This window comes from Bombus bifarius, unplaced genomic scaffold (genome assembly GCF_011952205.1).
Source record: "Bombus bifarius isolate JDL3187 unplaced genomic scaffold, Bbif_JDL3187 scf7180000008199, whole genome shotgun sequence".
Lineage (NCBI taxonomy): Eukaryota > Metazoa > Arthropoda > Insecta > Hymenoptera > Apidae > Bombus > Bombus bifarius.
The window spans coordinates 4,603,148-4,627,320 of NW_022884505.1; the positions used below are offsets into that span (position 1 = coordinate 4,603,148).

Genomic DNA, 24,173 nt, shown 5'->3' on the forward strand with positions numbered 1-24,173 from the left:
TTCTTACAGCAAATATGGTAAATGCCAAGTAAGAAGAAATAACTCGGAATAATATACCAAATATGCAAATAATATACGCGTTTAATAAATCTTTGTGTACGATAACGTATTTTAAAATTAAATGACGTACCCTCCTAAGCGATATATCTACGTACAAATTTTTGAAACATCTGAAATCCATTCCGAGAAATCCACAGCACCCGCATAATATATCGAGAAAATTATGCCACGAGGTCTCGTAAGCACCCATTCTCACCGAATCCTACACCCCATGCGCCATTCAAGCAGAAACAATTCTTACCAGATCTGAACAAATTCTTAAACACGTATACGATACACCGGTAGATACACAAAGAGAAAAAGATGCTTTTTGTTCAACGTTTACATGCAAATGGCCGACCGGGCTGTCGCAAATATTTATACAAATAGCCAGCGATCGGGCAGCTACCGGATAAGGACAACAGTTTGTACTCGACGATTCTCAAAGGAACCGCGCACGTAAATATCGCAGATGATCACGAACGGAGAATTCAGCGGTCGCACGACTCGATCATAGGACGATCGGAAAGACGCGCTGCTGACTCGGCTGTCTCGAGCTCGGATTCGCGATCAAAGTGCCTGCGGTTCGAGTCCTGGTCGATTTTTGACCATCATCTGTGTTACTCGATTTATTCCTAGTTGTATCGTGCTTGTGTCAGCGTGTTGTTGCCGATTCGGAATCTACTTAAAATCGTAGGTACTTCGCGTTTAGCTGTTCACAAACTCATCGTACACGTACTGAGACGTTAAAGTAACAGCGTCTCGATGTTGGAGATTAAACGATTATTTATGCGAATTCATATTCTCGTGGAGATGATTAAAAGAATGGAGCTCATATGTAGGTAAAAAATTGTTTCACGTATTAAATAGTATTACAACAAATACTGTACTTCGCACGCTTCATATATTTTTCTATATTACGTGCTTTCTTACGTGCTTTTTTCATCTCCACATTTTTCATAAACATGTACAAGTCTACCCCGTCTACCGACAACAGAGCTCCTTGTACTTTAGAGTACCTGGAATTAATCTCTTGTACACGTATATGTGTATGGAAAACAACACTTTGTTAACAGTCTCAGAGCACTAGAATTTAGCAAAAATGAGAATATGCGAAACTTAGAATATTAGAAGCTCTATACACGAGAACATGTTTTGATACAACGTCGTTGTAACGCAAAAGGTAGTCACCAATAACCCTAGCGATTGACGAAGCTTGAGATAATAAAACAACGTAAAAGTTACAGCATCGTCGATGAGAGGATAAGCGAGATATTACGGAATATCTGTAGTTGTAAGGAGAACGATACGTGATCCTGTGAAATCTCTATATACCTATACATGGATGCATTTCTTTGAGGATTTCGAAACGCGATCGGGGGATAGTAGAAAATGTTTTGTTCGGCGCCAGCCGAGTTCTACGTATACAACGTTCGAGACCTTTGCGCCCCAAGACCTTTTCCCATGAATACGATCGGCGGCGCAAAGTAGAAACTTCCATCCGCGCGACGACGGCTCTTCATCCGCGAAATTAACGAGATTCTGGCAAGCGTTGGTCCGCCTCCGCGATTCTGCGAAACGTTGCCGTTCAGCGAACGATTTTGGCCTGAACAGCGTACTAAATTGTTATTGGTGTTGTGTAATCGGTGGAGTTCCACCTTTATGCGGATTTGCTTGGGTAGCGTACGATGTGGATTGGGTTAAAGTTGCAGGCGATTTTGGTTAACTACACAGTGATTTACTGACATTTCTTTATTATTTCTAGCTTAGCTAATTTTGTTTAACGAGAAAGGAAGACTGTTTTAATGGCAAATATTTATCTTATTTGCCATAATTGGTAATTGGTTAAGTAATCTACCTTACTTGTATGTTATAATTTAGTCCTTAATGGATAAGTACAATTACGATCACGGTTCAATTTCACTCTTAAAATACCTGTGAAAAATAAATGATACGATATGTATGCTTTTGAACATTAATGTAAATCAAACTGTTACGTCGGGCGACACTCTACCTAGGCCAGGCTACACACCGCGGGCAAGATGGGAACCAGATGTTCATGAACCGGATCTTTCAGACCGAACAGACATCTCTTTACTGAATCGTTTCTAAAGCTTATTGTTTACTACGGGAAGACACGGGAAAGTTAGTTTTTCTCACGTATCACACTTCCCACTAACAACTTTCCATCGAGGGCGGCTAAGACCCTTCCTGGTCCACCAACCTTCGTTTATCCAATCAGAAGCAATGTTTACTGCCCTCACTTCCCTAACCAAAATTGTCATCAACAAATCCGATGATCCCTTGCGTTAGACAGACCCATCGCTAGCTTTCCTCCGACACAGCATCGTCACTTTAAGTTACTTATTCTTTATCGTTAGAATAGTCAACATGTCATTATCGGGTTTCTATCCTTAAATCAATCATCTACTTAACTTGCACATACGCATCAATGTAATTATCTTCTTTACAAAGTTGTTGGAACAAACATTATTTTATACCTGTTAATTCGGTATAACCTCGATTGAACCACCCCTATTATCGTAACAGAAGTCAGGGGATCGATCATTTCGTGGCGTCGATTATCTAATCGTAACGGGAATTTACGACTCCCGTTGACGTGCTTTCTTGCGATCGCGTCTCTCCGCGAATAGTCGAAACACAAACAGAACAGAGGATCGAAAAGAACTCTTCGCTTTCTAAAACCTCTCGATAGTAAATTAGAATAAAGCATCACGGAAAGCCTAAACCCTGGAAACTCCGAGCTGTCCAAAAGTTCTCCGAACCATGTAAACTTTCGAATCTCCGACAAATGGAGCATTGTAATCCGACGCATGTAAACGCTTGTGCCATTCCGTTTGACGAGGGTCTAGACTCTAGAGTCTCTAGGTTCTCGTGGTTTATGAATCCAGCTACGTAATTGTCCGCTGAGAATCTCGTTAATTAGTTTAAACGATCGAACTTGGTTCCAGAGATGGCAGTCTGACGTTTTACGACTCGTACTCGCGTACAATGTTGACTATTAACGAGATATCGACTAGGAGACGCAGATAGGTATGACAGGGTGCAGACTATGCGTTAATGAGCGGGCAATCGACGCCGACAATTGGCAGACAGGATCTCATCGTACCGGCTCGCTTTTGATTCGTGACAGGCCAGACTGCCACTGGGACCCCTTCGTACCGCACGACAGTTGTCAGTGACATGAAAGCATTACGGCGATCGATTACCGCACGGCAGCGCCGTCGATGATCTCCGTCCATTTCGTATACAGCCTGTTAATACTAACATCTGTTCGTGGCGATCTGATCGTCCAAAGTCAAATTGTAGGACCCTTTTGTTCTCGTAGTCGGGAGTTTACCAGTTTCACGACATTGTCGAGGTGTAGATAGTGGCAGCCGCGCGTGTGCCTCGCTATTGTTCCATTGTCGAAAGAGGTTCACGACCGACGTTATGACGAAATAGACTATGGCAGATTGCGAGAGATTGATCGTGGGTGATCGGGAAACCTGGCTGTACCGTTTGATGCCACGTAGCTTCATCTTGTTTGGGAAGATTTTAATCTATTACGTTAACTAGGAATTATCGACTCGTTCGATACTCCATCGACAAACTGTTGTACGTTGTAATTTTTTTTTATTTAGCAATTATTTATTTCTTCGCGAGCGTTGTTTCGATTCTGTCAAAGACGAGTCAGATCGCGTTTACGTTTCCAAGGATTAAAATCGAAGCTGCGTTACTCTTACTGTCTTCCAATTCTGTGATTTTGAATGCTTTTGGTCGGAGGTTGAGTTGGGTAATATGTAGTTAAATTTAATCCGTAAATTACGTAGAAATCGACGCGTCAGTGGTACGAATCTCGTGAAAAGCGTCGAATGTATGAGCAGCGTGTGTGAGATAAGAGAAGGATGAGTTTTAAACCAGACTTTTCGCACTCGTTCCACGCTGAATGAATTTACAGTAATAAAATTTGTTCTTCGCGCGTTGGATGTAGAAGCAGATCAGCTATAGAAATTACTATAAAACGATTGTAAAATTTTATGAATAGTATACTTTTCGGTAGGAAATAAATTACTCGCTTCAAATTATTTATTAGTCATATCTTCAGCTTACAATCCACCGCGTTGCTTTTAATAATTCAAACTGATAAAATTTTAACAAGTATTTGCCATTCAGAAAGTTCGCTGAGCGTACACGTATTTTATCGCATGAACAGCGAGACAATCGCATGGGCTGGAGAACTGCTGCGGTTTCTGAATGTTCTCAAACACATTATAATTAATTCATGCGTTACCTTGCAGGTCGAAATGAGAAGGTGTGGCTTCGTCGTGTGGTTGGTCCTCGCCTGCCTCACCAGCGACGCATTGCAACAGTACAGGGAAAAGAACATCAGTGAGTGATATCATTTATTACTTCGTTTAATTAACACGTTGGAAATCGCCTACGTTCGCGTTTACGTCCTCGAATTGTCTGTCCAAAAAGCTGTCAGGGCGATAAGTGATAAAATCATATGGAGGTAACACGATACAAAAGGTGCAGAAAATGAAATAAAACAATAAATAATTCACGAACAAGATTATCGAGACGTTTAACACTCTACGATATGTACGTACAAAATGCAAATTGAAAGTGACAAAACTTTTAGAAGACTTTCATGATAATGGTGTACATGTGAAGCATATGTTTCAGTTTTTATACTATAAATAAATTTACATAAATGTTATTCATTGTCATATAACATTGAACGTAATAAATATGCAATGACCAATGGACGTGTTAAAATCAGCTGCCAGTGATCGTGTCACAACAAATTTTTTGAACGGTTACCTGCACGATAGAACTAGCGCATCCGCACATGGATGGCGAGCGCGAACTCACGTTGTCATTTTCAACAATTTTTTTATAGTCACTGTATGTATAACAGAAGGGAGAATTCGTATTTCCGAGGAATAATTCGTTTCGAAGCGCTTCAATTCTCTTCATAGGCGGTTCCACGACATTACGAAAGATGCAGAGTCTTGCCGTTTTCTACTGCTCGGTCGATGAAACGATTCTCCACGGGATTAAATCCCTGGCGACGACACGAAGTTAATTAGAGCCACGTGTCTTTCCGCCAATAAGAATTACAACATTCCCTGTGTGTCGTCTCTCGTGTGCTCTCGTCGAGGGAAGCTTCTTACGGTCGAGTCGTTGCGCAAAATTAGGTTAGATCGGGATCGGCGAATTCAATTCTTAATCTCGTTAGTCAGCGTCGTTCTCAATCTTTCGTTCCTCGTGCAATCGCTTCTCGCGAATCAGTTTGTCCCTACCACGTTCATCTGGATATTGATGAAGTTTCCTAATTAAAATTTTTATTTGATACCGCAAGACTTTCGAAAGTTATATCTCGCCCTGTCAATTATTCATCGTTCATGTGTTTTTTAACGAACCGCGAGATGCAAGTATCTTAGAAAAGATTGAAATTTTGCAGAAGTAGTAGCCACGAGATAAAAGGGAATTGTTTTTTAAGGAAATGGAGAGTGTTTTTTAACGAACCGCGAGATGCAAGCATCTTAGAAATGGTTGAAATTTTGCAGAAGTAGTAGCCACGAGATAAAAGGAAATTGTTTTTTAGGGAAAGGGAGAGTGTTTTTTAACGAACCGCGAGATGCAAGCATCTTAGAAATGGTTGAAATTTTGCAGAAGTATTAGCCACGAGATAAAAGGGAATTGTTTTTTAGGGAAAGGGAAAGTGTTTTTTAACGAACCGCGAGATGCAAGTATCTTAGAAATATTGAAATTTTGCAACAGTATTAGCCAAGAGACGAAAGGGATTTGTTTGAGGTATCTATTTACCTGTGCATTTTACAACACGAATATTTCGAAAATTTCAATATATTTTCTGGAATATTCTAAAGTCGTACCTTGCTAATATTATTCGACAAGAAAGAATGGGATCATGGCGAACCATAATAATTTAGGTCGATGATTAATCTTAGTTTCCGATCTATATTATACGGGATAGAAAAGATCGATAATTTGTATCGTGTAAAATATAAAATACAAAGTAGAATCAAATATTTTGAAATTAAAATAAATTGAAATTAAAAATACCGCAATGTTGAGCAGCTAAAGCCAAATTATTTTAGTTACCTACGATCCAACGATACCAATTAAAGATAAAAAATTCTCTCCGACGTAACAACTAAAAGAATACAAAATACCATTAACGCTCATCATAGCGATGAAAAAATCTGTAGGGATAGCTCCGATATCATATTTCTTTTTCTGAAACATATTCCCTTGCGCTATTAAAACCAGCCGAAAAAAAGGTCGAAAAGGGAAGATACCATATCCACGTCGTGTATGCCATAACTATAAATCCGTTGGAACCGAACGTTGAGAAAAAAGCTCGTGAAAATCACCGCGGCTCTATAGCACGTACGTTCATGCTTGCCAATCACAATGCATCGCCACAAAGTTATCCTTTCTCGACTGCTCGACCAAGGTATATAAATGAATTTACAACCGTCGTATGATCGAATGGCCGACGAACAAAGTTTCGCTATGAAATTTTCGTGTGTCGATAGTCCGCGATAAGACCTCGATACACCGTACGTTACATTCGAATGTACACTACGGTTCAAAAGTATATGCGTGTACACTCGTTTTTCTCCGAAGGAGTATCATTTAGTTAGAAAATTGGGAAAAGGAAGACCGACGAGCGCTCTTTTATCTTTTAGCAGCGCCATCGTAGAATGTTACGGCAGGTTGAAATTTATCTCTAAAACTCGGTATGTGCAGGGGAAAAATTGATATTTGCGAGAATTAAGAAGCTATTTAAATAATCAGCTACCATTTCGACGAATAATTCACGTTTCATATGACACATACATACGTAACGTTAACGTTCTACGAGAAATATCGCTTTAGATCGTTAGCTTGCCATTTAATTTACATGTATTAGCAACTTTCGTGTATCGTTGATATCAAATCAGTCAAAGCTTTCACATATGGTACTTACGAACGAGTATGTACTAATACATGAATGCGTATGTGGAGAAAGAGGGAGAGAGGGAGGAGAGGCGCATATGGGACGTGGCACGAACGAGATTCTCTATCCGCTCGATAAACTCGACGCATCGAAATCAAGGGGTGAAGAGGGAGCTTTGGAATTCACTCGGCGGAACTCAAAAGCTCGACGAATACCCGGTGATATTGGGAGCAGATTGGAAGCCAAGAATCCGCCACGAGATTGAAAAGTTCACTCCCGATTCCCATGGCGGCTTTTACCGCGGACAAGACGGTCGGATAGTAAAAAGGGCAAATTAAGCGCGCCCACGTAAGCGGAAAAACCAGCCCGTCGCCCTCAAAGCGAGTCTCTATTTTTTCCTCCTTTTTTACTCCCCCTGTTCTCCTATCGTCTATTTTTGACACTGTTTTTCAACTTTTAAAATATCGAGCCGGGATGACAGCCGGTCGGCGCTAGGCACCGCGATAGATTATCCTCTTCGATCCGTACCGGGTAGAACGTTAAATTAGAAAAAGGTCAACATTTATTCGGAACGTAGAAATCTATCGTTTCGATGGAAATTTTTCGAGATGCGAAAGAAGAGAATAATTTGCATTTGGTTTTTGGAAATGACGGAATTGTGGAGCGATTATCGCTTACATATCCCTTGCTTATTCGATAAATGCGAACTATGCAGCAGCGTGTCCTGCATATCCTCGTACAAATTATTTTGTGTCCGAATGTGTAGAAATTTCATCTTTCTTCTTTAAAAATTTCTTTTTTTCTGACATTGCTTGCTCGTCACCGAGGGACAATCAGGAAAATTATTATATCACATTATTGTGTAATCTTATACGAAGTCATAATTTTTCTTTTTCGTTTCAATCGTTGTTATAGTTGCAAGTCTTTACGTTTCAGATTTTGAAGTTTAATACTAAGAACAAGCGAAAGAATGAGAAACTTTGGAACAGCGTCGAATCATTGGCAATAAAGTATTAATCGTAATTATCGAAACTTAGCTGGGTTTTAATCGACCAAGTAATCGGTCTAAGCTAAGTTAACTTTATTTTCAAATAAGTAAACATTTTCCTCTTATCAGCAAAATTCTCAAAAGTCTAACGTTATTTATTGGTGTATAAATTACAATCTAAATGTTATTTATTATTATTTACATATTATTATTGTATATTGTTATTTCTAAAATAATTATCAAGGTATTAGCTAAAGAAAAGAAATCTTAACATCTTAAAATATCATCAGGTTCAAAGAACCAGACAGAATACAGCAACATATTTTCTTCTTCAAAGAAGGTATCGATCAAAGTGTAAACTTCTCAAGGAAATTCCTTTTCCGATATCAACTTTTTTTCCAGTCAAGCAGAACAAACTCATTTCGATCCGGAAAGAAGTATTTTCTCTCTAAATAATCTTCTAGAATTTGTTCCAAAGCCATATTATAGGTAATCAGAGGAAGAAGTAACAAAGTAGATTCAAAGTTGTTTCTTTTTAACCCTACTACGTCCTTTCCATCGTTTCCGATCTAATTACATTTTTCTAACATCAGAAATAATCACAAGTTCGTATGCATGGTTTCTCGCCTTGCGTTCAATATTTTAAGAAACAATAAAACATATATATTTATCTTTTAGGTGTAATAATAAATTTAGAATAATAAGATGGGGATTAAAATTTAACAGTTCCAGATACGGTTAGCCATCGTCGATTCGTTTCATGAAAATGGTTGACTTAATTGATATTTCACAGACGAGATTCGAAAATGTTTCCAATCGAAATACAATTTTGTTGGACAAACCAACAAGAACGATCCTCCGGAGGATCGAGCTATTTATTTACATAGCGATGCGACCACATAATCCTTCTATTGAAATGAAAATCCCTGCTGATGCGTTCGATGTCTTTTGTGGCCTGGCCAAACATGGAATAATCGTATTACTTTTACTGTTTAATACTGCGTTATTTTGTTTGTTAAACGACCAATGACATTATCAGTCGCTTTGAGGAATCGTTGCGTAAAAAAAGATTGATATTCTATAGGAGATCTGGTTATCTTTGATCTTCTAAAATAATTTTCGATATATGAATTTATATTTATGTAATTTGGTCAAAGTTTTGTTCGTCATGTTTGAAATTGATTCGATATCGATTAAAAGTAGATTATAGCTTAACAGTTAAAATAGCTTTAAATTATTCCTTTTTCTTCGATAGAAAGACCTATTTTTATTTTAACTAATAATTTCATTTTGTTTATTTTTCTAAGTTCGTCTATCGAAACATACAAAAATATAAAGTAAAAAATGACATCAGGAGTTATTTTACCATTATGAGTCCAGTAGCGAAATTCGAAATAATTAAGACGACGCAACATATGCGTCACTTTTCGCAGTAATCAGAGACGCGTCTCTGCGATTACGCGCATGAATTTGTAATATTCGTGTTTGTGGCACTTATACGCCGTCGTTTTGATGCTTGGAATTCTAATTAAAGAAATTTGCAAATTTCCTGCATACGACGTGAAAGTGGAGCATCGAGGAATTTTGCATTTATGAAATGCATACGCGTGTAGCTACTGAAACTAATTGAAGCATAATTGCGAGTGTCCCTTGATCGGTTTTCCTTTTGCATATTTTATGCGATCTATCGGGGGACACGTACGGTTTCGTTCACGTTAAAGAAGGTTTTATGCAGTATGGTTTCTGTCGTGGATAATCGAAATTACGGCCATTAAGGTAATTTGCCATAAGCTCCATGAAATTTTATTACCCGCTGACAGAAATAATAAAACGATGACCCGTACGATCCGTAAAATATTTTAATAGGCGCCATTAAAGTCATAATTCGAACTAACGAAGCAAATTTTATTTAGTTCCATGTATCGCCATATTTAGATCCCACGCCTACGCACAAACAATAAACGGTAAATATTAGAAATATCATCGAACCAACGACATTATATTTTTTTCTTTGTTCTTAGTAAATTGTTTATTCGTTCCAATAAATTTTTTGCACGTGCATTTATACGATGAAAAAAAGAAGGTTCAGTAACGTTAGCTATGCATCAAATCGGAACGAAAGAATTTCTGAGAGTTTCACAGTCGAAGAAACTCGTAAAAATATCTTGAAACTTGTTTTCCTTGAAATTGTTCCGGTTGCAGCCGTAGCGGATGGGTCACGCACTTTTGTGAAATTCAATTCCCGAAAAAGATTTAGGCTGTCGTTTTAACTCGTAAGTATTTGTCACTCTGCATGCTGGTGAAATCCCATAAACGTTCCGTAAACGGGTTCCATCGAGACTTGGCGCCACTGCGAACGCATCTCTGACTACGTTCTCTTTTAAGTCCAACGAGAAATTCTTCTCGACCTTAAATCGCGTTTCGCTGGCGCGAGGAGAAAGCTATGAATGGTAATTCATGGCAGTTCGCGGGGAAATGCGTTATGAGTACAGCCTGTTGGTATTTTCAGGATATTTCTGGGTATCGTAAAAATATAATTTTACGTAGATATAGAAGATATTATTTTAATTTATTGTACGATTATATGTCCTTAATAAAAATTATATTAGATTTTTAACATCGAATAGATTGGGAACATGATCGACTCGACTCGACGAAATTATTACGAAGACAAAGGAAATATAAATATCTGGACATTGTAGGTTGCGTGATCAAGTAAAAGTAGCGGAGTAAACTTCCATATTTTAATAAATATATACCTCGGTTGACTTAACTATTTATGATTATCATACGAAAATAAACAGGCTTCAAACAAAATTATGCAAACGTATTGAATTTGTAATACGCCCAACCTGTACTAATGCGTCTTAGAACGTTTCTATACGAAGATGCCTCATGTAGTTATTTTGCCACAGAGGATTAACACTGCAAGACGCACATAATGTAATAAACAAACACTGGACGAAGCAATTTCGCTGCTACGCGCAACCTACAACCTGCGACAAGTTCAAACCTTTCGATATCCCCCTCGACCAGTATAAATAGACGACCATGTCCTCCAGACACAGTCAGTCGCGCCAGTCAATATCAGTCAGTCAGTCAGTCAGTCAGTCAGTCAGTCGGGCGAACAGGTATAACGAATCTGTCTAACGAATCAGCATGACAATCAGTATCAGTACCGCAGTATCGCGCAGTCTTATAACGAGTATCATCAAGCGAGCAACGCTTGTGATTAACTTTGTATTCTACATTTCATAATATCTGTAAATATAGTTAATCGAATTAACTCGTCTCCTCATTACTTTAACCAACAACTCGTCTCCTTATTACTTTAACCAACAACACGTCTCGCCGTCCACCACGAGTCTAACCATACATAACAACGAATATTAATTCTTTTTCTATTTATTTTACTTATATTTAAATAAATTACGTTTATTTTAACAATACATAATAATGTTGAGTGTAGATAGATGTTTCAGCTATTTCCAATATCATACGAGGTAACGCAGTTGTTGCTACAGTTGCGAGATTTGTGTAGTTCGACGTAGGAGATTTCCGACACGTGGTGTACGATATAAATGCTTGCAGGCTCGTGTAATCCGATGTAGATAACTTCAGTTCTATCTAGACTGCTCAAAATCCGATAACCGCGTGGAAACCCAAGAAACCCTCAAACCTCAAGATCGTACTATTCCCAGAGATATCTGGGGTCATCAGGATCGCAAAGATCCTCGGAATCTTCCAGGCCTCCTGACATTGGCCAAATTCTTGAGATCATCTAGAATCCACTAGACGTCCAAGATAGTTGGATTCCAAAGACATTCGTAGCCTCTGAGATATCCCGAGGTCTTAAAATTTTCCAGACCCGTGGGATGTACTAAATATTTCATTGTTCTCGCAGCCTTAAGCATTTGATTCTGAGGCACTTCTGAGATTCAAGGTGGATTAAATATTTGATTCTTTAATTGCATCAACTTCTGATATTAAATACCAGACATTACAGTCTCGATTGTTTCTTAATTTGAGTCTTGATTTTGCTTCTGGTACTAAAAGAATTGAAAAAGGATTTCTCAATATTGGTAACTCGTATCGATACGAACTCGCGCAAGTAGTCTTAGATTTTAAATTATTATACACGTTTAAATGCTCATAAATTTCACTTAATCGTGCCGCGTATCTTTGGTATTGCTAACGGGTGCAAAGTATTGGGGATTAATCGCAAAAGATTAATTAAATATTATATCGAACGCGATTCACAGTCATTATCGTGAAACCGTAGGATTTAACGGTCGGCTGCGACGAATCTCAAATTTGATTTCAAAAAACATTTAAATTTCGATGTTTCTCGCTATCGGATTTATTGAAATTCTACGCGAACGTTGCACGAGCGCGGCGATTTGCATAACGAACCACCGAGCACGCGGCACAGAAAATTCGAACGATTCTCGAGATAAGTATGAAAAGAGCATTATCGAGTAAGCATTTGCGATCGAGCGAAATCCCTTGGATACGCAACTAGATTCCAGGTTCGGCTGGTTTTTATCGACTGACAAAAGAATCGGGATCGCCGATCGGCCAAACGACTCACGCTGTCGCGGCATCGCGAATAACGTTTTTCCGTAATTTATGCGCATACAGAGTAAATGAATCGGTCCTGGAAACAGCAACATCTGCCGCGCGCCACGCAGCTTTGTGTACAGCGCTTAATTGGTAATTAGCTGGCGTATTTAACGTGAGCAGCGGCGAACAATTGGTCCCCCCGTATTCTCTTTCCAAATTCGTTTAACAAACGAATCGCAATTGCAATGATTACCAAGCGTTCCCAGCGAACGAACGGTGCGCCGTGATTGCGATTTTATTGGTCCATCCTGCACGCGTCGATTAAGCTTTTTGTTCGAATAAAAATTACCCGCCGCCCGCCGACTGTCCCTTTTACTTTCTATTTCTATCGCTTTTCCTACCGTTCGTCTACGTTCCAGTCCGACTGGAAATTCCGCGATTCTATCGCCATCCTCGTAAACATCGAATTTACGCGAACGTCAACGGAAATCGACGATTCGACATTCTTGGTTGATTAAATCGTTCCACGATATTCAGTCGTAATCCGGGGAAAATTGCCGAAGTAATTGTCCAGGGTGTTTGTGTCGCAAAATTTTAATACGAACGAACCGAACACTGTTTTAAACCTTTGCGCTCCTATATCGAGCGTGGTTCGACGTCGCCGCTTTTCGTACATAGGAACGTAATAATTTATATTGTCGCGAGTTTCTGACGATGACAGTATGGAACGTTAAAGTGTACACGCATCGCGACAGAAAATCAAGAAGACGATCCTCAACGATATTGTCACGTAAAATTAATGCTACAAAAAGTAGTAGCTGAGCTATAACTCAACTTGACTATGCCTTTATATTAGGTTAAGTAAAAAGTTCTGAGCGTTTTTCGCTAGATGTCTTTAGTGAGCCATATCTCACGATGTGCACATCGCATCGAGTCATAGTATACACCGATTTCAAGGTGATATTACGCATCAAAAAGGTTCTTTGTCAGTTTTGTGTTCGGTGAAGCCAGTTGTGTGTTACAGCGTTCGAAAATGGAGATAAAAAAAGAGAAAATTCGATACATTCTTCAGTACCACTACGACCAAGGTGAAAAGGCGGAGCAGGCGGCCAAAAAAATTTGTGCTGTTTATGGACCCAGTACAGTATCGAATGCAACAGCAAAGCGGTGGTTCCAACGATTCCGTTCTGGTAATATGGACGTCGAAGATGAGGCACGCTCTGGTAGGCCAATCGTCGAAAATGTGGATAAAATCATGGAAATCGTCGAGTCGGACCGGCATGTGAGCACTTATTCCATTGCCCAGGAACTGAAGATTAGCCAGAAAACCGTTTGGAACCATTTGCATAAGGCTGGTCTCAAGAAGAAGCTCGACGTATGGGTGCCACATGAATTGACGCAAAAGAACCTTTTGGACCGAATTGATGCCTGCGATTCTTTGTTGAGACGTAACGAAATCGACCCATTTTTGAAGCGGATGGTGACTGGCGATGAAAAATGGGTCACATACGAGAACAACAGCCGAAAAAGATCGTGGTCCAATCGCGGTGGGCCGGCCCAAACGATCGCCAAGCGTGGATTAACGGCCAAGAAGGTTTTATTGTGTGTTTGGTGGGATTGGAAGGGAATCATCCATTATGAGCTGCTCCCATCGGGGCAAACACTTAATTCGGACCTCTATTGTCAACAACTGACCAGACTGAAGCAGGCGATCGACCAGAAGCGGCCAGAATTGGCCAATAGGAAAGGTGTTGTGTTCCATCAAGACAACGCCAGGCCGCACACATCTTTAACGACGCGTCAGAAGCTCCGAGAGCTTGGCTGGGAGGTTCTATCGCATCCGCCGTACAGTCCAGACCTGGCACCAAGCGATTATCACCTTTTTAAGTTTTTGCAAAATTTTCTTGATGGTACAAAACTGGCCTCAAGAGAGGCTTGTGAAAATGAGCTGGTCAAGTTTTTTACCAATAGGGACGAGGACTTCTTCAACCGCGGAATTATGAAATTGCCTTCAAAATGGACAAAAGTAATCGAACAAAACGGCGCATATTTAATCTAAATCGAATAATCTTGACTATGTTAATTTCATCGTCGAAATAAAGCGAAAAAGCGCTCAGAACTTTTTACTTCACCTAATAATTTTCTAAGCTTTTATTCACGAAAATGATTAAGTACGATATTACGATGAAGTAGCGAAGTTAAAATAGTTGTTCAAATCACGGCCAAAACTGTACACAAGACTAGTCTCGTGGTCGAATGCTCGCAGTTTTATATGTCGAGTTTGTTGGAGTTAAAGGGCGAGGAGAGGATCCTGAGTGCCCTACGTGATGGGGAAAGTTTGGTGTTGGGTCATGTGCAAAGGTAAGGTCAAAGTCTAAAGGTTCATCGTCAGGTAGTGTGGAATGGCGTGGATTCGAGTATGGTCGCTGTCACGATATCCGCGATATCGATTAAATATTGAGGAGCTCACGTGTCTTGAACGAACTCCCTTGTATCGTGCATTGTACATATACCGTGATCATTGTAAATAAATAATAATAATTTCGATATAACATAGTATATACTATATAAATATCTTATTCTATTCCATTTTGTTGGTAAAATACCGATATAGCGAAACATTACACGATCGTACTGTTCTGGCGGCAGTGACTGCTGAAATCAACGCGCTCCGTAGTAAAACGAAGGTTGGAAAATACCGCTGATCGCAAAGAGTTAAAATAATAAAGTAGCATTATTCTCAACAGTATGATTTTCATTCTGAGTAAAGAATAGTGTTTGCACGCTACCATTACGGTATCTCTGTAATTCGAGCAATAAATTCCAGTTTGAAGTTTAAGACGACAGGCTCGAGTGCTTTATATTCCGGTAAAAGTCAAAGAGGAATCGCGATCATAGCTACGCGAATTAAAGTGAAACAGGGAACAGGAGCGATCACAAATCAAATGGCCTTCGGAAAGAATCGATACAGTCGAGGGACTGGAGTAATTATGTTGCAAAATTGGCCAGCTCGGTACACGCGATCCCGTGACTGATTCGGATACGATTCCAGGTCAGATTGGATCCGTTCTGCTGTTTATGGTAGTCCCGACTCCACCACCCGATCCGAATCTATTTAGAGATATGATTTACGTTACGCCACCACGAACACGCCGCTGTCCTCTCTACCTGCCTTGTTCTCGTTCGAACGAGAGAAAAAGAAAAAAAAAAAGAAGGGCCGATCCAGCATTGTCTGGCCAACGCATCGCGGTGCATTGTATGCAAATACCGAGCGACGCACCGATATCTCGGTTTCCCCTCCCGTTACGTATCCTCTGTCATGTTCCACTTCTTTCACGTTGATCGTGCAATTAGAGTCGCGTGAAAAACACGGAGATGGTGTCCGATGACTTACTCGTCGTGAAATGTGCTTCATTTGTCCGTTTCCGTTTGTCCGTTTACATGGGAAAAATGTGGTACGTACGATGTTTCTGATTTTCCAATTCTCGTGATATTTCGTCAAACTCGTTACTTGGTAGCTGAAAGGATGTATGTTTTAATGTAACATAGTTGAAAGGAGGAACAATCTGCTCGATAGAAAAATATAAGTCTTTGGTCGATAGACGATAAATTTATGGAAATACTTGATAATTTAGTAATAGTTTATTGCTTGACAGAGCAATGGTATTTTAAAATTGCTCTTGTACGAACAACGAAATAACGTGATCTATCGTGTCTGCTCTATGGTCTTCAATTATACGATACATTACGCTGTGTCGCTTTTGTAGTCATTTCGTGTATTATGTTCGTTTCGAAGCCTCGATTTTCATCAGGAGACTTGTTTTCGATCGTACGATTGCCACGGACGAATTTCGTCTACGCTGACTTTACTTCCCTTTGTACAAGGTATATTTCATGGTATGGAAACAGCGATTCTTGGAAATTATTGATTCTTAACTTTTTAAAACTAGCTAGTGGACCGTGAAAGTAAAAAATTCAAAAATAATTAAGCGTATCTCGGTGAAATAATATTTGCCAGTAACGTTCGTTAAAATTACATAAAACGAAGAGAACCTTATCCTACTTAAATATCGTAGAATGAGACTGGTATTAAAACGAAGTTCCTATTGCGCTTTACGATTAGAAAGAGGCGATATGTCTTTTACTGCATAAACTTTATAGATCGATCGAGTCGTAGAGAAACGGAGCCCGCAGAATGAAATTGATTTCACCGATTCATTCGGTCGGAACGGACGATGATTTCGGCCTGAAGCTCGTAATTTATTATCGTTCGCCTCGAAGACAGAATGGACATTGTTCGTTCCGTATCGCGGTGTATTCGGGGTAAAGGCCGACGGTTTAAATGAAAGTTTCGCGAACTCCGCCCCGTCGATTTGCGATGCGAGCAATAAACGAAACGAGGTCGCCGGCGATCATTGTACAGAGAAAAGTTTAACCTAGGAAATATCTGCGAATAAGAATGAAAAGCATCGACCAACGGAACTTTAGATAATTGCTGGGAGAATTGAAGAAAAGTTTCGCCTGGTGGAAATAGTAATCGCGATTCTCGTAGTCGCGATTTTCCCTCGCCTTCCAGCATCGTTTCTTTTTGCCAAACGACTGGTTTCATCAAACGTCAGTTTCCAGGGCAGTGACACGTTTCACAGAGGATCGATTTTCAGATACTCGCAAGAATTAATTGGAAGAATGAATTATTTTTTAGGACGGTGGTATTTTATTATTTTATCTAATAAAACTATTCCGCTTAATATAAACAGAATGTCACGATCCGCAAACCGGTTCAACCTTCTCGAAATGGTAAACGATATACCTAAAATATACAGAGTGGTTGGTAACTGGTGGTACAAGCGGAAAGGGGGTGATTCTATGCGAAAAAAGAAGTGGAAAATATAGAATAAAAATTTGTCGTTCGAGGCTTTGTTTTCGAGAAATTCGACTTTGAATTTTCGCTCGGTACGCGTGCACTTTATCGCGTCTCGCTATAACGGATCTCACTGTAGATCGTTGTCTCGATTGACGTTATTTTTTTAATTTTTTAGTTTTAAATTTTTTAAATTTTATCGTGGAAAAAAGGCCTGTGGCGGCACACGATAGCACACCACCACTCGACACTAACTAGAGTCGGACGACGACAGCGCAGTGGTTAGCGCCTTAGGTTACGAACGTTCGGAACCCGGGTTCTCGAATCCCGACGACCGGAGTCCGATTTTTCATCCACGATACAAAAATGAGAAGAAAAGCAGTCGTACCCAGCAGCGACATCTATAGCCTAAGCACTCATGATACTACATTTGTGTAATATCAAAAAGGGAGGGGGGGTATATGCTTGGTCTATCATATATTTAAGTTCGAGTTTCCTCGGGATAGTACAAGTTGTAAATTTAAAGTATAAACTAAGAATCGTAAGAGCGCTGGGGAAGAGAGAAAGTGAGAGAGAGAGAGAGAGAGTGTAAGTAAGAGTGTATGCCTTGGTGACGTCAAAGCTAAATGAGTAAAGGAGTGGGAGAAGGGTGCGAGGGTCGAGAGTCGGCATTTTTTTGACCTGGCAAGACAGACGTTGAGAGCCGAGTGTTAGAATAAGACGTACGAAGATATTGTAGTCAGTTCTTGCATTGGGTATTGCTTGTTAAAATGAAACTAAACTTCGCTTCAAATAGAACATCCTTTCTTGTCCTTACTCTAGACTATTTAGGTACTACGTTTGTGTATTTATCGTAATTGTATATTTAAGCGAAACGTCGTTTTGTATAATCGTTTTAGACAACGTTCAATTATTTGACTTCGTCACATTTTTAAAGCTTAATACGATTTGTATATCCGCGGTATGTGTCGCATTAAGCGCTGGACTCGCATAGTTGGGCAATTTTGAGAAAGACAAGGAGAGACTTTGCAAGAAAACTGACACGCCAGGAGGTAAAAATGGTAACTGGAATTTGTCGCGGTTGTCAACAAGCGTGCACAAGTTTATGAAGATCGTCCTACCGTTGTTGACCATCGCAAAAACCTTGAATCGTTTGGCAAAGACAAATGGCAAAGTGATCGTAACGGCGCGGTTCCCAAATTTCTTGTTACATTTCCTGACTTTCTTGAACGTGACAGTTTACGTCCAAGAAAAATGATCGCTAGAGCTACGTGTAATCGCGTTTGATGTACTACGTAAAAAGTTATAAGGACGTAATATCGCGGCTTAAGTTTTTGCGTCGCTACAGATTTTCTTCGTGACAACTTAAGAATCGACGCAGTTTTGTTTGAAAGTTAGCAAATAATAAGATATCCGGTTGGTTAATTCCAGACATCGTTGCACGAGGACTCGATAGACGTCAGATTTCGCGTCGAAGAAAAGAACGAGATTCGGATCTTTGGACAGAGATCGAAACTTGTTCCAGATCGTTGGACAATGACTCGGTGACTATCGAAAATCGTAAGTTATCATATTTGGTGACCTTAGTGACTCTGATCTTTATCTTTTCTTGGCTCCTATGTTAGTATTAAGGAACCTGTGCATAAAGGTTCTTGGATGGCTCAATAACATTTCACGTTTTTGGTTCAAAGTACTGTACACTGTGGCCGAAAGCGATCAAAGCGAAGCTCTGCATTCTCAGCGGTCGAAGCTCCAAGATCTTGTAACGATGAAAGTTTTCGTGATGATTCCAAGCTCGCGCGACAGCAGGGTTGTCTGACTTTCGAGATCCCATACTACTAGAATCCGTAGAAATCTCCACTACTTTTGAAATGTTTTTATAAATTCTTCGTAATCTTGTAACTTCGAAGTAGTCTTGTGATTTCTTCCAAGCAGTGTGATTTATATTGGTATATTAAAAATTTTGAATTAGAATTTTATACGATTTTCACCAACTTTTTAAGTACTTGAAGATTAGATTTTTATTCGCAAACACGCGGCAAGAAATGCGAAATCTCGAATCAGCTGGCTGTGTGTGCGTTCGATGTTTTTTGGTTGATGATAAAAAGACCCTAAGAGTATTGGAGTGTATAGCCCTTTATCGCCGAGAAATTAATAAGTTCCTCTTACATCCTTCTTCGTGAATTCTTTTAATATTATCATTATGTTTCTTCTACTTTCTATATTTCTATATTTTCTATATTTTATATTCTATATTTTCTGTAATTATATATTCTATAAATTATATATTCTATATTTTCTATAATTTATTTTCATCAATTTTCGATTATTAGTATGCGTATTTGTACAATTCTACCAGCGGAAATAGTAAACGCAGTCATTTGAAACGTAAGAAGTTACTGCAGCACGAATGCAATTTCTCGGTTAATTTCTCAAAAACAAAGGTCCATGCACTCAAATCCTTTTGGAGTTGTTCTATCGTCAGCCTAAAGCGTCGAACGCGCATACAACCAACTCGTTCGAGATTTAGCAGTTTTTGCCATCTCCTTGTCACTTGCAATTTCTTCTGACGATACACATACTACGTTGGTATTTTCATTTTATATTCTTTGGCTCGAATAGATATGTTAATAACGCAGGAATAATTGTATGTTGCACGAAGAAGATTATATAGATCTGATTATGCTTATGTTCTTCAGCGATGAGAATAAAAATCTATTTGAAACGAAAGGCAATATTATCTTTATGATAAATCATTTCTCTTTGTTCGACTCTGTGAATAATTAATTTTCGAATCGATTCCGCCAGACCGGACTAGAACCATTTGCGCGAGTGTTCTCATCGCAGAGCGCCTGATGTAATTATGTTTTACGTTCGCCTTTGTATCGAGCGTTTGAAGTTCGTACAAAGCTATTTCCCGTAACGAAAAATGTTCAGCTGTAATTTGATGCAGAAAGTTGAAAAATTAATTCGCATATTGCTGTCAGAGAAAGTCGATTGTTCGCGAGGAATTATAAAGAGAATTAAAGTACTACGTTTTAATCAAATAAGAATTATGGATAACACGACAAGGTGTTACAGATATATTAGCTTTATGTATGTGAAACCTTCTTCAAAATTTCAATTTTATGCGATACGATATCAAATGAAAGTAAAAAAGCAGGTATTCCTTAGAACTCACGTATCGCGTATTCAATATTAAAGAAATTTATAGAAATAAATGTCAAAATGTTATTAACGTTACGAATAATTAGAATATCCCTGTGACTTCTCCATATAAATTTAAAATTGGTATAAGAACCGCGAAAGGCACTGCAAACATGAATTTCATATTTATCTTCTATTTTACCTAGACAACCGCTTAACGCATAAATTATCCTAACAGAAGCAAGAAATGAAGAAACGCTAATATTCGTTCCAAGAATTCTTTAATCGTAGATTTGACCCTTCTTATATATTTTAAATAATAAAACTATACAGTTAGTCGTCTGAAGAGTACGTCGAATCACGCGGAAATTACATTGACGTTTAATATATTTCGAAAGAACTACGCGCAATTAAAATTTCCTTTGAAAAAGAAACGACGTTCCATACGTACCAACCCAACACACATTATCTTCTAAAATACATGTCGTTGCAATAAAGGGATTTAATTGAATCCAGTGAGCGATCGAGAAAGGGCGGGCTTTTCGAATGTTCGATCGAATCACGTCGACGAATCTCTGTTCAGTCTTTTCGCTACAGTCTTTCGCAGTCTTGTCGATCTGGTTAATAGCGTGTGAAATCTCGTATAAATACGGTAGAAGAGCAGAACTGTCCGCGACATTTTGCAATCTTGAAACGGCCGGTCGTTAAATGGGAATGATCCCAGTTACATGACCGAGCTCAGCTGCGGGGCGAAGAAACTACGGCGATTCGATCCTCTAGTACCCGAAACCTCTTTTCCTCTTATCGGGGATTTCTGATAAAAACGTTTCCAATTGCCTCGCAATAGAACGCGCTGTCGAATTGTTGAAAATCTGGACAACAAAGGAGTTAAGCTCTATCGTTCTGGCTAGATCAAAGGAAATCCTTGAGAACCTTTGTAACTATTGTAAATGAAATAAAAGAAGTCATTTGGTGGAATAGCGTAGCGCAAGTACTACAATTCGTTGGAGAAGTAATTTCGTCGTTTGTTGTTTTGAATTCGGTGAAACTTCGATTTCACGCGATATTCACGTGGAAAATATTAATATGCCAAGACAGGCCAGAAGTAACAACGACTCTGTAGAAGCGGAGAATGAGTCGAAAATCGATATACCTGATATAATAGTAGTTGTAAGACTTAATGACGGTGAAAAATGTATTACTTTACGAAAGTCACTTTAAATTCTACTTTGTTCAGTTTCGATGAACCGTAAGACGCTAAAACGTAGTTCTTTTCTTGTTTTGTATTCTCATTACTCCTCTTAACGAAACTTTAAGGTTCTTAAAAAATACTTTTCCGGGTATAGAAACTGTGCAAGTTTGATCAAAAGGGACTAGAACGTCCTATGTATAATTCTGTTTCAATCTTCATAAAATTCTGAAACCCACTATCCGGGCAACTGGTTCGATCCAGCGTTAAACCTTCGGTATTAACATCGTTACAAAGTTTCCCTTTGCTAGTTTACCGTTTCGTAGTCTGATCGAAATCTGGAGAATGGCTCGCCGTCAAATCGACAGAATCCTCTCCGCCGTTTCCAATTCCAGCAATAAAAAGTCGTTCCGTTTTGTTGCCTCTCGCCGTTTTCGTACAAGTTCCCTTGGCCGCGTCTTTTTCGATTCGAGATCCTTCCGAGGATGCTTCACCGCTGCTTCCAATTACCACGGGAAAAAAGCTGCCAATTAGGGAACGTGATTCGCGTTTCACACTCGAATGACCTCGCCGGGATCGCCGTATTTACGCAAAATCGTTGGATCTGGATGGAAGAAGGGACGATTGTTGGAAGCAATGATTTACTGCGTGAATTTAATTGCTCTGTCGATGGAATCGAGAGAATGCAAGATACTTCTCGGCGGGAAACGAAGGAACGCTTCGTCGATTCAAGTGTGTACACTTCACGGCATTAAGAGGAAGCGTTTGCACGTAACGAGCGATTGATAGCAGTAATTGATCGATTCATCTATCGATTCGCTATTTTTTCGTTTCAAGAGTATATCAAAATTTACTTCTGTGTTTGACGACTGTTATAATTCAATCGTATTTTATATTCAGGAATATTGATACGTTTTAAAGTTGTAATACGTAATGCGGCAATGGGAATTATCGGTGATCTTTTTGTCAGCGATTGAGATTTGATTGAGGATGATTGAGCTCCGAGTGAAATTACGGTACAAAAGACGATTGCGCGAGCATCCAAGGAGACGTGATTGCACGTTTCCTTCGTTAGAATGCGTAGCGTGAGGCTGAGTTAGTTCTTGAATGGTAGTTATCGAATTCTATTCTTTCGTGATGTATTGTGTTGTGCTATGTCACGTCGCACGTTTACCGCATTATATTAGTTTAGAAGTATTTTAATATATCTAATTACAGTTTGAAGTAAATTGACACTGGATCTGTGGAATATTAACGTCGTAAAATACTCGTAAAAATGTTTAAACATAAACAATATTTATTTGATATTTCTATAATTTGACACGAAACAGACAGATAACTAACTCTGTTTCAATTATTTCCTGACTATCGCGATTTCTGAAAAGAAGAAAATAAATTTGAGAAGACGGTATCGATGACGCTCATTGTTATTGAACTTTGCAATTTTTCAAGTATCGCCTCAAGAATGTTTAAACATAGACGATATTTATTTGATATTTCTATAATTTGACACGAAACAGACAGATAACTAACTCTGTTTCAATTATTTCCTGACTATCGCGATTTCTGAAAAGAAGAAAAGAAATTTGAGAAGACGATATCGATCACACTCATTGTTAATGAACTTTGCAATTTTTCAAGTATCGCCTCAAGAATGTTTAAACATAGACGATATTTATTTGATATTTCTATAATTTGACACGAAACAGACAGATAACTAACTCTGTTTCAATTATTTCCTGACTATCGCGATTTCTGAAAAGAAGAAAAGAAATTTGAGAAGAAACAGACAGATAACTAACTCTGTTTCAATTATTTCCTGACTATCGCGATTTCTGAAAAGAAGAAAAGAAATTTGAGAAGACGATATCGATCACACTTATTGTTATTGAACTTTGCAATTTTTCAAGTATCGCCTCGTACCAAACGTACCAAAGCTCCTAATGTTACCGCAGTAAAGAGTCGCGAGATGGAGCTGGTGCAAATTTCGCGAATTCGGCTCGTCAGAAGAAGGGGACTCGTTCTCGTGATCTTCTTATTGTCAGTAACAATTCCTTCGACGACGTTGATCTAAGGACGAGACGATATCTCCTGGGACGGTGTTCCTCCGCGAGTAAGCTTTGTCGAAGCTCGGGTTATTTGCCTGGTCTTCCATCGTATCGTCGAACGAGTATAGAAGAAGAAGAAGAATAAGAAGATGTAGAAGAGGAGACAACAGAGAGGGCAAGCTTGAAAGGAAGTCGAATTTCATTATGGAAGGAAGAGACGCGTGTTCTCTATATTGGCCGTAGCCAAGAAGCTAGAAGAGGAAAACGAACAAAGGAGAGAAATTTGACGGTGGAAAGGGAAAACGCGCGAGGTAGAACGAGACGAATACAACGAGTTGTAGAGAAACTGAAAAAGTTGCGTACGC

The 24,173-nt window shown here is 39.1% G+C and overlaps 1 protein-coding gene across 1 annotated transcript in view; it reads left to right on the top strand.

Moving 5' to 3' along the window:
• Positions 1–24,173, top strand: part of LOC117210228 — a 165,070-nt gene that overhangs the window by 49,511 nt on the left and 91,386 nt on the right. The window contains exon 2 of the mRNA XM_033453032.1: positions 4,341–4,431. Within this exon, the coding sequence (XP_033308923.1) occupies positions 4,347–4,431 (85 nt within the window). The 5' untranslated portion in view covers positions 4,341–4,346. The remainder of the gene's footprint in view (positions 1–4,340; positions 4,432–24,173) is intronic.